Source organism: Sus scrofa, unplaced genomic scaffold (genome assembly GCF_000003025.6).
Source record: "Sus scrofa isolate TJ Tabasco breed Duroc unplaced genomic scaffold, Sscrofa11.1 Contig1206, whole genome shotgun sequence".
Lineage (NCBI taxonomy): Eukaryota > Metazoa > Chordata > Mammalia > Artiodactyla > Suidae > Sus > Sus scrofa.
Genome location: NW_018084833.1, coordinates 50120 through 67989, shown reverse-complemented (window position 1 = coordinate 67989; position 17870 = coordinate 50120). Strand labels below are relative to the sequence as shown.

The 17870-nt window shown below is 45.7% G+C and overlaps 1 protein-coding gene across 1 annotated transcript in view; it reads left to right on the top strand.

Annotated features, from left to right (window-relative positions):
• The window catches only part of CACNA1B (calcium voltage-gated channel subunit alpha1 B), a 194319-nt gene that overhangs the window by 159449 nt on the left and 17000 nt on the right, over positions 1-17870 (top strand). Inside the window, 2 exon segments of the mRNA XM_021081036.1 lie at positions 11499-11626; positions 16909-17005. Coding sequence (XP_020936695.1) covers positions 11499-11626; positions 16909-17005 — 225 coding nt within the window.

Sequence of the window (17870 nt, the reverse complement as noted above, 5' to 3'; positions counted from 1 at the left end):
AACAGGAGTTCCCATTGTGGTGCAGTGGTTAAAGAATCCGACTAGGAACCATGAGGTGGCGGGTTCGATCCCTGGCCTTGCTCAGTGGGTTAAGGATCCGGCGTTGCCGTGAGCTGTGGTGTAGGTTGCAGACGTGGCTCAGATCCCGCGTGGCTGTGGCTGTGGCGTAAGCCAGTGACTACAGCTCCGATTGGACCCCTAGCCTGGGAACCTCCATATGCTGCAGGAGCGGCCCAAAGAAATAGCAAAAAAAAAAAAAAAAAAAAAAAAAGAACAAACAAAACCTAAAGTCAGCAGAAGGAAGGAAATCATGAAGATCAGAGAGGAACTCAATAAAATAGAGATTCAAAAAACAATAGAAAAAATCAATAAAACCAAGAAATGGTTCTTTGAAACTGTAAATGAAATTGACAAACCTCTGGCCAGATTGACCAAGAAGAAGAGAGAAATAACTCAAACAAGAAATGAAAAAGTAGAAATCTCAACAGATACTGCAGAAATACAAAAAACCATAAGAGAATACTATAAACAATAATATGCTAGCAAATTTGACAAACTAGAAGAAATGGACAACTTTCTAGAATCATACAGCATGCCAAAACTGAATCAAGAAGAAATAGATCAGTCAAATAGACTGATAACTAGAAATGAAATTGAATAGGAAATAAAAACACTCCTTATAAATGTAAGTTTAAGACTAGATGGTTTCACAGGCAAATTCTACCAAATATACAAGAACTTAGACTCATCCTTCTTAAACTTTTCCAAAATGTTGAAGAAGAAGGAATAATCCCAAAGACATTCTATGAAGCCACTATCACCCTAATATGAAAACCAGACAAAGATACTACCAAAAAAGAAAATTATAGGCCAATATCTGTGATGACTGTAGATGCAAAAATTCTCGACAAAATTTTAGCCAACCGAATCCAACAACATATAAAAAGGATCATGCACCACGACCAAGTGGGATCATCCCAGGTTCATAAGGATGGTTCAACATACGCCAATCAATCAATGTCATACACCACATTAACAAAAGAAAAGTCAAAAATCATATGACCTCAACAGATGCAGAAAAAGCATTTGACAAAATCCAACATTTATTCATGAAAAAAACTCTTACCAAAGTGGGTATAGAGGGAACATACTTTAACACAATAAAATCCATTTACGACAAACCCACAGTCAATATAATACTCAATAGAGAAAAGCTGAGGAGTTCCCGTCGTGGCGCAGTGGTTAACAAATCCGACTAGGAACCATGAGGTGGCGGGTTTGGTCCCTGGCCTTGCTCAGTGGGTTAAAGGATCCGGCGTTGCCGTGAGCTGTGGTGTAGGTCACAGACGCGGCTTGGATCCCGCTTTGCTGTGGTTCTGGTGTAGGCCGGTGGCTACAGCTCTGATGGGACCCCTAACCTGGGAACCTCCATATGCCGTGGAGCGGCCCTAGAAAAGGCAAAAAGACAAAAAAAAAAGACCAAAAAAAAAAAAAAAAAAAAAAAGAAGACGAGAGAGAGAGAAAAGCTGGAAGAGAGAGAGAGAGAGAAAAGCTGAAAGCCCTTCCACTAAAATCTGGAACAAAGCAGCATGCCCACTCTCACCACTGTTATTCAACATAGTATTCGAAGTCCTAGCCACAGCATTCAGACAAACACAAGAAATAAAAGGTATCCAAATTGGAAGAGAAGAGGTAAAATTGTCACTGTGTGCAGATGACATGATACGTCTATAGAAAACCTTAAGGACTCCACACAAAAACTACTTGAACTGATCAGCGAATTCAGCAAAGTAGCAGAATACAAGATTAATGTCCTGAAATCAGTCACATTTCTGTATACTAACAATGAAATATTAGAAAAGAAATGTAAGAATATAATACTTTCTAAAGTCACATCCCCCAAAATCAAACACCTGGGAATAAACCTGACCAAGGAGGTGAAAGACATATGCTGAGAACTATAAAACATTACTCAAGGAGATTAAAGAGGATTCAAAGGAATGGAAAGATATTCCATGCTCCTGGGTTGGAAGAATTAATATCATTAAAATGGCCACACTACCCAAAGCAATCTACAGATTCAATGCAATCCCTATCAAATTACCCATGACATGTTTCACAGAACTAGAACAAACCATCCAAAAATTTATATGGAACCACAAAAGACCCAGAATTGCCAAAGCAATCCTGAGGGAAAAAGCCAAGCAAGAGGCATAACTCTCCCAGACTTCAGGCAATATTACAAAGCTACAATAATCAAGACATTGTGCTACAGAAAATGTAACAGAATAGAGAACCCAGAAATAAACCCAGACACTTACAGTCAATAATTTTTGACAAAGGAGACAAGAATATAAAGTGGGAAAAAAGTCTCTTCAGCAAGTGGTGCTGAGAAAACTGGACAGCTGGGTGTAAATCAATGAAACTAGGACACACCCTCATACCATGCAGAAACACACTCGAAATGTCTTAAAGACGTAAACATAAGACCTGACACCATAAAACTCCTAGAAGAGAACTTAAGCAAAACACTCTTTGATATCAACTGTACAGATGTTTTCCCAAGGCAATATAAATAAAAACAAAAATAAACCAAGCGGACCTAGTCAAACTTACAAGGTTTTTCACAGAAAAGGAAAAGAAAAGGAAAAGAAAGAAAGAAAGAAAGAAACAGAAAACCTACCGAATGGCTTAATCGCTAAAATACACAAACCACTCATACAATTTGACAGCAAAAAACCCCCAAGAACCCAATTGAAAAATGGGCAGAAGACCTGAATAGACATTCCTCCGAAGAAGACATACAGATGGCCAACAGGCGCATGAAAAAAATGCTCAACATCACTAATTCTTACAGAAATGCAAATCAAAACTACAAAAAGGTACCATGTCACTCCAGTCAGAATGGCCATCATTAATAAGTCTACAAATAACAAATGCTGGAGAGGGTGTGGAGAAACGAGAACCCTCCTACACTGTTGGTGGGAATGTAATTTGTATAACCAATATGGAAAACAGTATGGAGGTGCCTCAGAAAACTAAATATAAAATTACCATATGACCCAGCAATCCACTCCTTAGCACATATATGGACAAAACTTTCCTGGAAAATGATACCTGCCACCCCTATGTTCATTGCAGCACTATTCACAATAGCTAAGACATGGAAACAACCTAAATGTCCATTGACAGATGAATGGATTAAGAATATGTGGTACATATATACAGTGGAATACTACTCAGCCATAAAAAGGACAAAATAATGCCATTTGCTGCAACATGGATGGAACTAGAGACTCTCATACTAAGGGAAGTAATTCAGAAGGAGAAAGACAAATATCGTATGATATCTCTTATATCTGAAATCTAATATATGGCACAAATGAACTTATCTACAGAAAAGAAACAAACTCATGGACATGGAGAGCAGACTTGTGGTTGCCAAGGAGGAGGAGGAGGAGGAAGTGGGATGGACTGGGAGTCTGGGGTTAGTAGATGTGAACTATTGCATTTGGAGTGGATGAGCAATGAGATCCTGCTGTATAGTCCAGGGAACTATATCCAATCAATCACTTGTGGGTTTTTTTGGTCTTTTTTTTTTTGGCCGCACCTGCAGCATATGGAGGTTCCCGGGCTAGGGGTCCAATCAGAGCTGCATCTGTGACCTACACCACAGCTCACAATGCTGGATCCTTAACCCACTGAGTAAGAATGGGATTGAACCTGCATCCTCGTGTATCCTAGTTGGGCTTGTTAACCACTGAGCCACAATGGGAACTCCTATCCAATCACTTGGGATGGAACATGATGGAGGATAATACGAGAAAGTGTGTATATATATATAAACACACACACACATGCATATGTATAGCTGGTTCACTTTGCTGTACAGCAGAAATTGAAAAAACATTGTAAATCAACTATAATAAAAATAAAAATAAATAACAACCAAAAAATGTTTGATTTCTCCTATTAAAAAAATAAAGCTTATCCCAAAACAACAGAAATAAAAGCAAAAATAAACCAGTGGGATCTAATCAAACTGACAAGCTTTTGCACAGTGAAGGAAACCAAAAAGAAAACAAAAAGACAACTTACAGAATGGGAAAATATAGTTTCAAATGATGCAACTGACAAGTGCTTCATCTCTAAAATATACAAACAACTGATACAACTCAACAGCAAAAAAGCCAACAACCCAATGGAAAAAATAGGCAAAAGACTTGAATAGACATTTCTCCAAGGAAGATATACAGATAACCAACAAGCACATGAAACAGTGCTCAACATCCCTGATTATTAGAGAAATGCACATCAAAGCTACCACGAGATACCACCTCACACCTGTCAGAATGGCCATCATTAATAAGTCCACAAATAACAAATGCTGGAGAGGGTGTGGAGAAAAGGGAACCCTCCTGCACTGTTGGTGGGAATGTAAGCTGGTACAACCACTATGGAGAACAGTATGGAGAAACCTTAGAAATGTATGCATAGAACTACTATATGACCCAGCAATCCCACTCTTGAGCAAAACTTTGGGACAAAACTTTCCTTAAAAAAGACATATGCCCCCATATGTTCATTGCATCACAATAGCCAAGACATATGCCCCCATATGTTCATTGCATTCACAATAGCCAAGACATGGAAACAACCCAAATGTCTACTGATAGGTGATTGGTTTAGGAAGATGTGGTATATATACACAATGGAATACTACTCAGTCATTAAAAAGAACAAAATAATGCCATTTGCAGTAACATGGATGGAACTAGATACTCTCATACTAAGTGAAGTAAGTCAGAAAGAGAAAGACAAATACCATATGGTATCACATATCTGGAATCTAATATACAGCACAAATGAACCTTTCCACAGAAAAGAAAATCATGGACTTGGAGAAGAGACTTGTGGTTATCAAGGGGAAAGGGGAGGGAGTGGGATGGACTGGGAGCTTGGGGTTAATAGAAGCAGACTATTGCTTTTGGAATGGATTAGCAGTGAGATCCTGCTGTGTAGCACTGGGAAGTATGTGTAGTCACTTAGCAATGTAAGATGATAATGTGAGAAAAAAGAATGTATACATGTATGTGTAACTGGGTCACCATGCTGTACAGTAGAAAAAATTAAAAGGTAAAAAATAAAAATAAAAAAAGAAAACTTAGCAACAAAATAAAGTATGAGACCAAATCATACAGTATTGAACTTCCTTTAAAAACTAAAATTAGAGGTACCATATGATTTAGCAATCCTACTACTGGGCATATATTCTGAAAAGATGAACCTTTACTTCAAAAAGATACTTGCATTCCAATGTTCATTGCAACGCTATTTACAATAGCCAAGGCAATGCAGCAACCTAAGTGTCCATCAACAGATGAATCATTAAACAAGATGTTATATATATCATCTATATACATACACATTGGAATATTACTTAGCTATAAGGAAGAATGAAATAATGCTATTTGCAGAAACATGAATGGACCTAGAAGTTTTCATACTAAGGTAAGTCAGACAAAGGCAAATGTCATATGATGTCACTTATGTGTGAAATCTAGAGAAATGATACAAATTAACTTATTTGCCAGCAGAAACAGCCTTATAGACATAGAAAACTAACTTATGATTACCAAAGGGGATGGGGCTGGGAGGGATAAATTAGGAATTTGGGATTAACAGATACACACTACTATGTAGAAAGTAGATAAACAATAAAGACCTACTTGTGCCTCCGGGAATTATATTCAATATCTTATAACAACTTACAATGAAAAAGGATAAGAAATATATGTGTATTTATATGTATATGAGTATATATACTTTCCTGTACACTTGAAACATTATAAATCAACTGTACTTCAATTAAGAAAATCTTCCTTGGAGTTCCTGTTGTGGCACAGTGGTTAATGAATCCGACTAGGAACCATGAGGTTGCGGGTTTGATCCCTGGCCTTGCTTAGCAGGTTAAGGAGCTGGTGTTGCTGTGAGCTGTGGTGTAGGTTGCAGATGTGGCTCAGATCCTGTGTTGCTGTGGCTCTGGTGTAGGCTGGAGACTCAGCTCTGATTCGACCCCTAGCCTGGGAACCTCCATATGCCCTGGGAAGCAGCCCTAGAAAATGCAAAAAGGGAAAAGAAAAGAAAAAAAGAAAAAGAAAATCTTCCTTGGAGTCCCCTGGTGGCTCAGCAGGTAAAGGATACAGTGTTGTCACTGCTGCAGCTTGGGTTGTTGCTATGGCACAGGTTCACTCCCTGACCCAGAAACTTTCACATCCACAGGTACAGACCCCCAAAAGCTTTTCTTAAATGCAAAAAAACCCCAAACAAAACCAAGAACAAGGTAGGAGGTTTTACACTTCATGATTTAAAAATTTACATCAAAGCTAAGTAACCAAGACAGTATAATACTGACATAAAGACAAACACATAGAGTGATGGAGTAGAATAGAGCTCAGAAATAAATCCTCACATACATGGTCAAAAGATTTCTGACAAGGCTGCCAGAAACATTTAATGAGGGAAAGAGACTTTTCAGTGACTGATGTTGGGAAAACTGGATATCCACATGCAAAGGAATGAAGTTGGACCCTTACTTTATACCATATATAAAAATTAGCTCAAAATTGATCAGACCTAAATATAAGAGCATAAACTATAAATGTCTTAGAAGAAAACATAGTGGACCCATATTCATGACCTCAGATTTGGCAGAGGACTCAGATTTGACACCATAATCTCAGGCAAGAAAAGAAAAAATAGAGAAATTAGACTACTCAAAATTAAAGACTTTTGTGCATCAAAGGACACTGTTGCACAAAGTGAAAAGGCAACAGAGAAAATTCTTGCAAATCGTATATATGATAAAGGGTTAATATCCAAAATATATAAAGAGTTCTTACAACTCAGCAACAAAAAGGCAATCACATAAAAATGGGCCAAGTACTTAAAGAGACATTTCTCTAAATAAAATGTACAAATGGCAAGAAAGATTCTTAGCATCAGTAATCATTAGGGAAATGTGAATCAAAACCCATAAGATATCACTTCATACCCTTTAATATTGCTATTTGAAAAGAAGATAAAAACAAAACAAAATAACAGGTGGTGGTAAGGATGCAGAGAAATTGGTACCCTTGTGCACTGCAGGTGGAAATGTAAAATGCTATAGCCACTATGGAAAACAGTATGGTGGTTCCTTAAAAAACTGAATATAGAATTACAGCATAATTAAGCAGTTTCACTTCTGGGCATATACCCAAAAAGAATTGAAAGCAGAGACACACATAAATATTTGTACACATATGTTCATAATGTTATTCACAATAACCAAAAGGTAAAGGCAATCAAAATGTTTATCAATAGATGACTGGATAAACCAAATGTGAACATACAAGGTGGTATTATTTTGTCTTAAAAAGGAAGGCAGTTTTGACACATGCTACTAGAATATGAATGAAACTTGAAGACATTATGCTAAGTGAAACTAACCAGTCAGAAAAGGAAAAAATATTGTGTAATCTCATTTATATGTGGTAACTAGAGTAGTCAGATTTATAGAGACAGAAATTAGAATAGTGGTTGCAGGGGGTGGGGGGAATGGGAAGTTAGTGTTTAAGGGGTAAGGAGTTTCAGTTTGGAAAGACAAAAAAAGTTCTGTAGATCAATTGTGGTGACAGTGTGAATGTACTTAATACCATTGACTTATATACTTAAAGATGATTAAATTGGAAAGTTTTTGTCATGTATACTTTACCACAATAAAAAATGGTATTGAAAGAAATGAATTAACTTCAATTCTACTCACACTCTTCCCAAAAATGGAAGAGGAGGGAACCTCTGCTAGCGCATTCTAAGATGCCAGCATTATTCTGGTACCAAAGCTAGGCAAAGATGCCATAAGAAGAGAAAAGTACAGATCAATATCCTTTATGATTATATATATGTTAAAATCTTGAATAAGAAACTAATTCCAACAATGCATTAAAAGGAGTATTATATACTAAGACTTAATGGGATTTATCACAGGAATGCAAGGATGGTTCAACATATGAAAATCAATCAATGCGATAAGGAAAAAACCCACGTGATTATCCCAGTCAATTCAGAAACAGCATTTGGCAAGATCCAGCCTTTTCATGATAACCCCCCCCCCAAAAAAAAACCCCACAAAGAAACAGTAAACTTGGAATAGAAGGGAACTTCCCTAACATGATACAGGGCTTTCATGAAAAGACTTGACACCATAATCTTGGGCAAGAAAAGAAAAAATAGAAAAATTGGACTATTCAAAATTAAAGACTTTTGAAACTCTCACACTAAATGGTGAAAGACTAAAAGCTTTCCCCCCAATATCAGGGCTAAGATAAAGATGCCCACTTTCATCACTTCTTTTCAACATTGTGATGGAAGTTCTAGCCAGAGCAACTAGACAAGAAAAAGAAACAAAAGTATCCACATTGGAAAAGGCTAGTTAAAACTGTCTCTATTTGCAGATGACATTATTCTACATATAGAAAAATCCCAAAGAATACACACACATATCCCAAAACTACTAGAGCTAATAAATGACTTAAGCAAAGTTTCAGGATACAAAATCAATGCACAAAAATCAGTTTTGTTTGTATATACTAGCAATGAACAATCTGAAAAGGAAATTAAGAAAATAATTCCATTTACAATCACATCCAAAAGAATAAAATACCCAGGAATAAGTAAATACCCATGGAGGCAAAAGACTTGTACACTGAAAACTAGAAAATACTGCTGAACTAATGAATCAGAAGACTTGATATTATTAAGATGACAGTACTCCCCTAAAGAGATCTACATGTTAAATGCAGTCCATATCAAAACTCCAGTGGCCCTTATGGCAGAAGTGGAAATGCCAATCCTGATATTCCCCAAGCAACCAGTGCAATCTTTAAAAGAAAGACGAAGTTAAGAGGTCTCCCATTTCTCTATTTCAAAACTTGCTATAAACCCATGGTCATCCAAACAATGGGACCGATGGACATTTTTCCAAAGACATACAAATGACCTTTGGGTACGTGAAGATTCTCAAAATCACTAATCATCAGTGAAATGCAAATTAAAACCACAATGAGCTATTTCATTGAGCTAACTTTTAGATTGGCCATCATCAAAAAGACAAGAGATAACAAGTATTTGCAGAGAAGAGGAGAGAAGGGAACTCTTACTCACTGTTAGTGGGATTGTAAGTTGGTACAGCCACTAAGGAAAACAGTATGGAAGTTCCTTAAAAAATTAAGAATAAAACTACCGTATCATCCAGCAACCCCACTTCTGAGTATATATCCAGAGAAATGAAAGCAGAACATTGAAGCAGTATCTCCATGTTTGATTCCAGGCCTGGGAACTTCTTCATGCTGTGGACATGGCCGGGAAAAAAAAAGTCAAAATCATAGGAACAGAGTAGAAAAGTTGTTGCCAGGGGCTGGGTGTTGGGGATGTAGGGAGAGGTTGATAAAAGGGTACGAACTTTTAGCTACATAAGGCCTGAGTTTCTGATGTAAAGCAGCGCACATAGTTTTCTGCACTGACTGTGAAGGCGAAGTTTGGTGAGAGAATAGAACTCAAATGTTCTCTCACAGAAAGGTCCGAGTGAGGTAGTGGCTATGTTAATTAACGAGATGCTGGGTCGCTTTCACGACGTATATGTGTGTCACATCACCATAATATACATGTTTCGTCAATTATACCGCAATAAAGCTGAGCGGAGGGAATGGTGTGGTGCTGGCATAAGGATAGATATAGAGACCAATGGAATAGGATTGAGAGTCCAGCTGAAAACCCAAACATCTATGACTAGTTGATTTGTGGCAAGGGGACCAAGACCATTCAATATGGAAGGAGCAGCTTCTCTAACAAATGGTGAGGAGCTAACTGGATACATGCAAAAAATAAGAAAGTGAAATCGGACCCTTGTCTTACTCCACATAACAAAAATGAATTCAAATTGACCAAAGACCTAAGTGTAAGAACTAAAACTATAAAACTTTCAGAAGAAAATATAGGGGGCCAATCTTCATGACCTCAGATCTGGCAAAGGCTTCTTAGATTTGATACCATAATCATGAGTGAGAAAAGAAAAATAGATAAACTACTCAAAACATAAAATTTTGTACATTAAAAATTATAAAAATATGAAAATATGATATAAGAAATGGGAAATATTTTACAAGGGGTTAATATGCAAAATATGTAAACAAGTCCTATAACTCAAAAACCAAAAGAGGAACAATCACGTAAAAATGGCCAAGAATTAGAATAGTCATTTTTCCAGTGAAGTTATACTGGCCATTGAATAAGCACACGAAGACATTCAATATCTTTGGTCATAAGAAAATGCAAATAAAAACCACAATGAGATAACATTGCTAGAATAATGTTGTTTTTAAATGGAAGATGCTAGGTGTTTATAAGGATGTAGAGAGGTAGAGCTTCTGTACACTGCTAATGGTAATGTAAGAAGCATCAGTTTTTATGGAAAACAGTTGGGAAGCTTCTCAAAAAATTAAGTGTAGAATTACCGTATGACCTAGAAATCCCACTCCTAGGTATGTACCCAAGAGAGGTGAAATGATATGTCCACACATAAATTTGTACATGAATATTTATAGCAGCATTTACCGTAATAGCCAAAGGTGGAAACAAACCGAATGTCCATCAGTGGATGAATGGACAAATAAATTGTGATGTACCGAAAAAGGAGCATTATTCAGCCCTGAAAAGGAGTCAAGTTCTGACAAATGCTACAACAAGGATAAGCTTTGAAAACATCATACTAAGTGAAAGAAGCCAGACACAAAAGGTCATATGTCATAGGAATCCTTTTATATGAAATATCCAAAATAGACAAATCTGTAGGCACAGACAGGAGACTGGTGGTTTCCAGGGAATGGGAGGGTAGAGGAGTGGGGCGTAGTTACTTAACGTGCAAGGTAGTCTTCAGGAGTGATGAAAACAGTGCAAACTAGGGAAGCGGCAGTTGTATGATAGCGTGAGTATGCTAAATACCACTGAACTGTAGACTTTGAAATGGTTACTTGTGTAAGTGAATTTCGGCTCACCTAAAAACAAAACAAACAACAACAACTGAGCTCTTGGTCTCTAGATTCCAAACTATTAACTGCAAAGTCCCTACTTTGCTGAAAGGCCAGCTGGGAGGGGGCAGGGGGGCCCACACAGTGGGGAAGATGAGCCCGGATGGCAGGACAGGCCCTGGATGTGAAACGCCAGGCCTGAATGAGGATAGTCGTCTTCAGGGGACCAACTCCTGGCTCAGGGTTAGGCCGTGGGACCTGGGACCCGGGAGCCACGCTGGCCGTGGTGTGCAGGAGGCCTGGGGCGTCCTCTGCGAGGCTGGGGGAGCAAGTCTGGGCAGGTGAGCATCGCATTGCCTTTGGCTGTAGGGTGAAGGGTGGGGAGGGCAGGCTGTGATCTTGACGTCACTGCTTCTGCTTCCTGTCCTGCAGATGCTGAACCTCTTTGTGGCTGTGATCATGGACAATTTTGAGTACCTTACACGGGACTCTTCCATCCTGGGGCCTCACCACCTGGATGAGTTCATCCGGGTCTGGGCTGAGTATGACCCGGCTGCGTGGTGAGTGACCCCGTCTTCGCGGTCATCCTGAGGGGTGGTTCAGACCGCCTGTGAGCCTCGGCACAGGGCCAGGTGGCTGCAGGCGTGTTTCAAGGGAGCCTCTCCTGCTGCTGAGCCCCCTCCAGAAGCGCTCTCACTCGGTGCGCTTCTCCACACCTCCCGGGGCTGAGAGGTCCTCTTCTCAGACCCTCCGTCCAGCCCTTAGGAGGCTGCCTGGGGGTCAGGGGTCTTCAGGGCGTGCCTGCTGAATGGGGCTCGCTGTCTCCTCACAACACCCCTTACCTGTGGAGTCATGGAGAGGACCTGGACCAGAGAAGGACCTTCTCTCGGGGCTTCGCCTTGCATGTGCGGCCCCAAGACCTCCTCAGTGGGCTCACGGCTCTCCCTCACGGCCGTCTCCCTGGGACGAGAGCCAGGTGCACCTCTCTGTCACCAGCCCAGGCTGCAAATACTGTTCCTGGTCAACTTGGATTGAAATCGAGTGAGCTGCCAGCACAGGTCCAGTGTTTGAGGCCTTTGGTCATGGTGGAAGGGTCACCGCGTTGCTGTCATGGAAGTGAAGGGTCTCCTAAGGGAGTGGCCTGGGGTCAGGAGGCTGTGGACACCGTGTTCCGTGGGGTGTCCTGCACACCCTCGGTGCTTTGTCCTTGAGGTCAGACAGGAGGCCTCTACATCTGCCCACTGTCTGCTCTTTCATCACCCACTCCTTGCCTTGTTCATTCATTCCTTCACTCTCGAGCTGTTCCTGGAGTAGTTGCTGAGGCCGTGCTCTCATCCCAAAACCCTGGACGTGGAGGCGCTGAGGGCCCTGGCTTTGGGGAAGACCCAGGCCTGGTCAGGCCTCACTCTCAGTGAGCCAGGCATGCTCCGCGCACCCGTGAGGGCGCACCTGGCACTCCCCGTGCTCCAGGGGGCGAGAAGACGTGGACCTGGGGAGCAGCCGTTGCCTGCCTCCTCTCTCCAAGGCTCCCTGGCCTGCCCGCGTCCCGCTCACAAGGCTCTGTGTTTGGGCGCCCTTATGTGGCAGAGGTTTCCCAGGAGGATCCTACTGCCTGTGGAGAACTTGGGACTCTGAACTGAAGCTCAGCAAGAGGAACGCTCTGGGGCGTTCTGAGCCCCGCGTTCCCGAGGCCGGGGAGCTTGGCTGGACTCCCCCGTTTCTCACCAGCCTCCCTGGAGACCCGCCCGTCACAGTGAGGATCCAGAGAGTGCTAAGTGAGGCCCTTTCCAGTCGGGGCAGCACCAGGGGCCTGGGGCTCTTCCAGGCTCTTAGCGTTTCTGAGCGTTGCCATTGTAGTGACGAGCTGACAGACCTCCCAGAGGGCAGAGCAAGCATGACTGTTATTCCTGTTTCATGCTGTGTGTGACTTTTCAGGGTCTCGGCGGTGCCTGTCGTTTCGAATGCATCAGCACATTTGCCTACAGCACATGCTGGAGTCTGCAGGGTCAGGGGCATTCCTGGGTTCTCTGGTCAGGAAGGCCGGTGAGACTGGAGGGGGACTGACACACCCGAGGACTGGTCCTTGTCAGGCAAGGGGCGGGATCGAGGCTTATTCCAGGAGGGCATCCTGACTGTGGTCTAAAGAGACGGTGCTGTTTCTGGGCACATTTTTTCCTGGAGGTTTGTGCTGCAGCAGAAGAGAGACACTGTGCAGAAGGGGATTTTGAATAGCAGGCAAAGGCGGGTCGGCACAGGCTGGCGAGAGACCTGTGTGCACTGCGGGCCCTGCGCGTCCCTGTCAGCCGCCCCTGGAGCAGAAGGAAGACAGGCAAGAGGTGGACTTGGGCCAGACCAAAGCTTTGTGCTTGTGCACAGAGGGCGCAGGCTCTTCCCCAGATCCAGAGATCTAAGCCCTGGGGCCGCTGGAAGGCATAGGCATTCAGGGCGATGGTAAGGTGCTTTTGGAAGAATAGATGGCAAACCACGAGGCTCACCCCAGAGCTGGCATGTGCAAGGTAACACACACCCCCGGTCCAGAAGTAGAACAGGTGTGGTCTGCAAGTAACACTCAGACTTGCTGCTCCCATGAGCGACCTAGGTGGAAGGCTTGACAGAGGTGGCTGAGCAGACCGGGTCTGGACCCACATCCAGGCAGGACACAGCATGCTTGGAGCCTTCTGCCGGTCTCTGTGACAGATGCAGGGCTGTCTGTGACCGTCTTTATTTCCAGGGATACTCTGCTATCTCCTCATTCTTCGGGAGGCTGAAACAACAACAAACTTTATGAAATTTCTTGAGCTTTTGTGTGTACATGTGTGTGTTTGCATCTGTGTCGCTATGCGAATGAGTGCACAAGTGTGTGTACTGTGTATGCACAAGTCTGTGTGCACCCAAGTGCATATGGGTGTGTTTGTGTGCAGACAGGCATATAAGTTGTGTGCCCATGTTTTTGTGTGTGCATGCACATGTGTAACTGTGTGCATGTGAGTGCACTGCATCTTTGCATGTGTGCACGTGTGTACTGTGTGTGAATGCAGGTGTGCACAGGTGTGTACATGTGTGCGCATGCAAGTGCTGTGGGGAAATGAGGAAGGCGTGGAGTGGGGGCTTCCCGGTGCTGCCTTCCTGCACCTTCCTTTTGTTGTTGCCTCAGCACTTTGTGGTCAAGCATAGAGACTTGAAAGGAGAATCACAATCACAGCTCCTGTGACCCATCTGTCTGCTCATCCTCGTGCTCGTCCATCTGTCCAGTAAACATCCCTGAGCTGGTGCCGTGTGCTGGGGCCTGGGGTCCACAGCGAGCCAGGCATGTGCTCTCAGCTCTGCTCAGGCCTGGCACGTGGCAGAGCAGCCACGGTGTGAAGCCAGGACCTGTCTGAGGAGAGAGAGGTTACCGCTGGCTGCTGAGTCAGGGAGGAGCATTTGAGCTGAACTGAAGGGGGCGGATGGATGCAGCTCTAGAGAAGAGGTGGGGGCTGAGGGAAAGGGGCTGGCAGTCTGGCTGGAGGGAAAAGCTCATTGCAAAGGGGTGGAAGCATGGCTGGAATGAGTTGAAAAAGCCTTGACATTTGGGTTAAGCAGCTAGCTTTGGCTTTGTTTGGGGGACAGCGGGAATGATTTTGGAATCAGCGTGGCAGTATCAGGCCCAGTTTTCTTTTCATGGCAGAAGACAGAAGATGGGCCGAGGGCCAGGGCGACTGTCAGCTGGGGCTCCACCAGGCTTCCAGCCTCTTTGTGATGGTTCCTTGGGTCCATGAGGTTAGCATGCACCTTGGGTGAGACAAAGTGGGGCTTCCTGTTTATTCCTCTTTTCTAGAAGTAAGTGTAACATGATTTGGAGCTCACCGGATCAGGGGTTGGGGTGGGGGACTATAGTGCCTACCCTGGGACAAGAGTGGTCCTTAGCTGGACCCGCAGATTCCAGGGATGTGTTCAGGGAGGCGAGGCTCGTTGGGCTAGGCCACGGAGGCCCTGGGGGCTCAGGCACTCGGGATGAGGGCAGGGCTGCCAGAGAGAGCTCCTGCGCAAGGCCTGGGGTAGCAGGACCAGTAGCTGTGCTGTGTGCAGAGTGGAACACAGGACCGACAAGTGTTCTGTGTGGAGTGAATCCTGCCTGCAGGCTCCTTGCCTTTGAATTGCCATGCCTCCCAGGGCATGCCTCCCTGGGCCCCCAGCAGGGAGCTGCCCGTCCAGCCTCCCCCTGCCTCTAGCTCCACGACCCCCCTGGCTGGGCGGCAGGCAGGCTCCTCGTGCCTCGGTTGCCATAACCTGTGACGTTTCCTTTCCAGTTGCCGGATTCATTGTAAGGATATGTACAGTTTGTTGCCTTGTATCGCGCCACCTGTGGGCCTAGGGAAGACCTGCCCTCGTAGGTTGGCCTACGAGGTTTGCCACTTCAGCGCCTCCATCCGATGTACAGTGTTTCCTGCCCGAAATGCAGACACAGCACACGCTCCCTGCCTGGTTGGGGAACGACAGCGCCTCACTTGCCTCCCCCCTTGCCCTGTCCTGCCCGCAGTCCCACCTCCTGGACGCTTTGTTACCCATCAACTCCCTTGCCCTCTAGCTGGCCGGGGCCAGGCAGCCTCCTGAGATGGTGCACACAGAGCTTTCTGGCTGGGCTGTGAGGACAGGGACCAGCTGCTAGGTAGAGCCTGGGGGTGTGGGGGGGCAGGTCCCACTCTGCCAAGGAAGCAGCCGGCTCACTCGGATTTGCCTCCAGCTCTTGAGGGTGGACTTGGGGTCAGACAGAGGCCAAGGGCCTCAGAGGAGGGGGCTGAGGGGGCAGGGCCTCTGGATCAGAATTGCCCAACAGCCCAGGGGTTTCTAGTTTCCAGGGGAGGAGAGGGCAGAGGTGGGGGGGGCACCCAAAGACAGGCCCTCTTGCTTCACCTCTGGATTTATCCACTCAGTTGAGTCCAGGAGCCCTGGTAGGAGGACTCCCTGGGGAAAGGCTGGGTGGCCTGAACCCTATGGTGTCTCTGGAAAGCAAGCAGGTTCCATAGGCAGGGGCCCCGGGGTGGAGGTGAGACTTCAGGCCTGGTGGCCCATCTGCCTCGGGAAGACACCGTCATCAACCCTGACACCTCCCGAGTCTGGGGCCTGACCCCTCATGTTGGTCCCAGCCCGTCCTGGCATGCTGCCAGGGGGGGAGGCACAGGAGTGGCGGGAGCCACACCCCATCTCGGCCATCCCCCAGCCTCCCGCAGGCTCCTCCTTCATGCCCGGCCCTGACCCAGCACCAGCGCTGTGCTGGCTGACCTCTGGACAGGTCTTGCCCTGGGACCTTCGTCTCCAGAGCCTCGAGGCTCCCTGCAGAACAGCGTGGCTCCCACTCCAGCTTTCTGGCCTGCTTTAGCTTTGTCTCCACTTTTTTCACATCTAGGCTAACTTGGAAGCAAGTTGAGCATTAGGGAAAGCTGACATTTCTGCTGTGGTTCTCAGGCTGGCCTTGTAGGTCACTCTGTGTCCCAGCCGTCCTGGCACGGTGAAGCAGCTCTTTTCTGATCTGGCATTGTCCGTGGTTTCTGAAAGTGTGAAATCAGAGTTGACAACCCATAGCTGCCCTGATGCAGCCTCTGTCACTCCCTGCATGCTCATTAGCTCAAATGCCACCCTGCTCACTCCCTCTGGGGGCCAGAGCGCAGAGGTGAGGCTGGGGGCAAGGAGCGGATGGAGCTGAGCAGAGGCGTTCCCATTTACTTGTTTTGACTTTGGACATCTCACCCGACGCTGGTTAACCAGGTCTGTTTTCTTGTCTGCTTCCTCCCCGCACCCTCCTGCCGCACCCTCCTCCACCTGTGGACCCACTCTGCCTCTGTCCTCCGGGCCGGGCCTCCAGTGGGCGCATCAGTTACAATGACATGTTTGAGATGCTGAAACACATGTCCCCACCCCTGGGGCTGGGGAAGAAATGCCCTGCTCGAGTTGCATACAAGGTAGACCCCAACCCCACACCCCGTAGGCTGTCTGCTGAGGCTGGATGCCCATCTCTTCGGGGGCTTGTCCGTGTGTCTGTCTGCTGCTCTGCCGTCTCACTGTTTCTTCCTTTTCTTTGCCCTGACCATCTCCACTTCCTTCCCAGACAGAGGGAAACAGACTCTGTGAGGTGTCTCTGCACGGGCCCCTGTACCCCAGGGCTGCCCCCCGAGAGCCCCCAGAAGGCTCAGGAAGGTGCGGCCAGAGCCCATGACCTGCCGTTTCTCCTTCTCTTCTCTTCTGAAGAAAGGAGGGGACACACCAGCTTTTTTGGTGGAGGCTGTTTTTGTTTGGTGTCAGGACCACCCTTTGCTCCTGGGTCCCCTAATCCCTGATGAAGGTGGAGTTGTCCAGGCCTCCGGGTCAGGCCTGGGGGGGGGAGCAAGGCCTCTGCAGGTGCACCCGAGGCCCCTGTCCCCAGCTCTGCATGGGCAGAACTTCCGGGCTGGGGAGGGAGCCTTGTCTCCAGGGCTCTGTGGGTCTGTGGAGAGAAGGAGCGCTGCGGCCTTAAGAAGGAAGGGTGCCAGGGAGGGGGTCCTGCCTCCTTCCTGGGCTTCAGAAGGCCCTGCAGAGTGAGGACAGCCTCTGGGGCTGGGGTGGTCCTACACCCCTCCCCACTGCTGAGGGGCCCAGCAGGCTGAGCCGCAAGGAGGGGGACACCTCCCAGCCTCCTTCCCGGGTGGGCGAGCAGGCCTCATGGCCCCAGCCCCAAGCCTGCTCCCACCTGTCCCTGCATCCTCAGTTGTCCCCCTTGGTGAGTAAGCACCCCTCCAGCATCCCCCCCCCCCCCGCCGCCCAGAGCCCTCTTGCAGCCCCCAGGGCTCC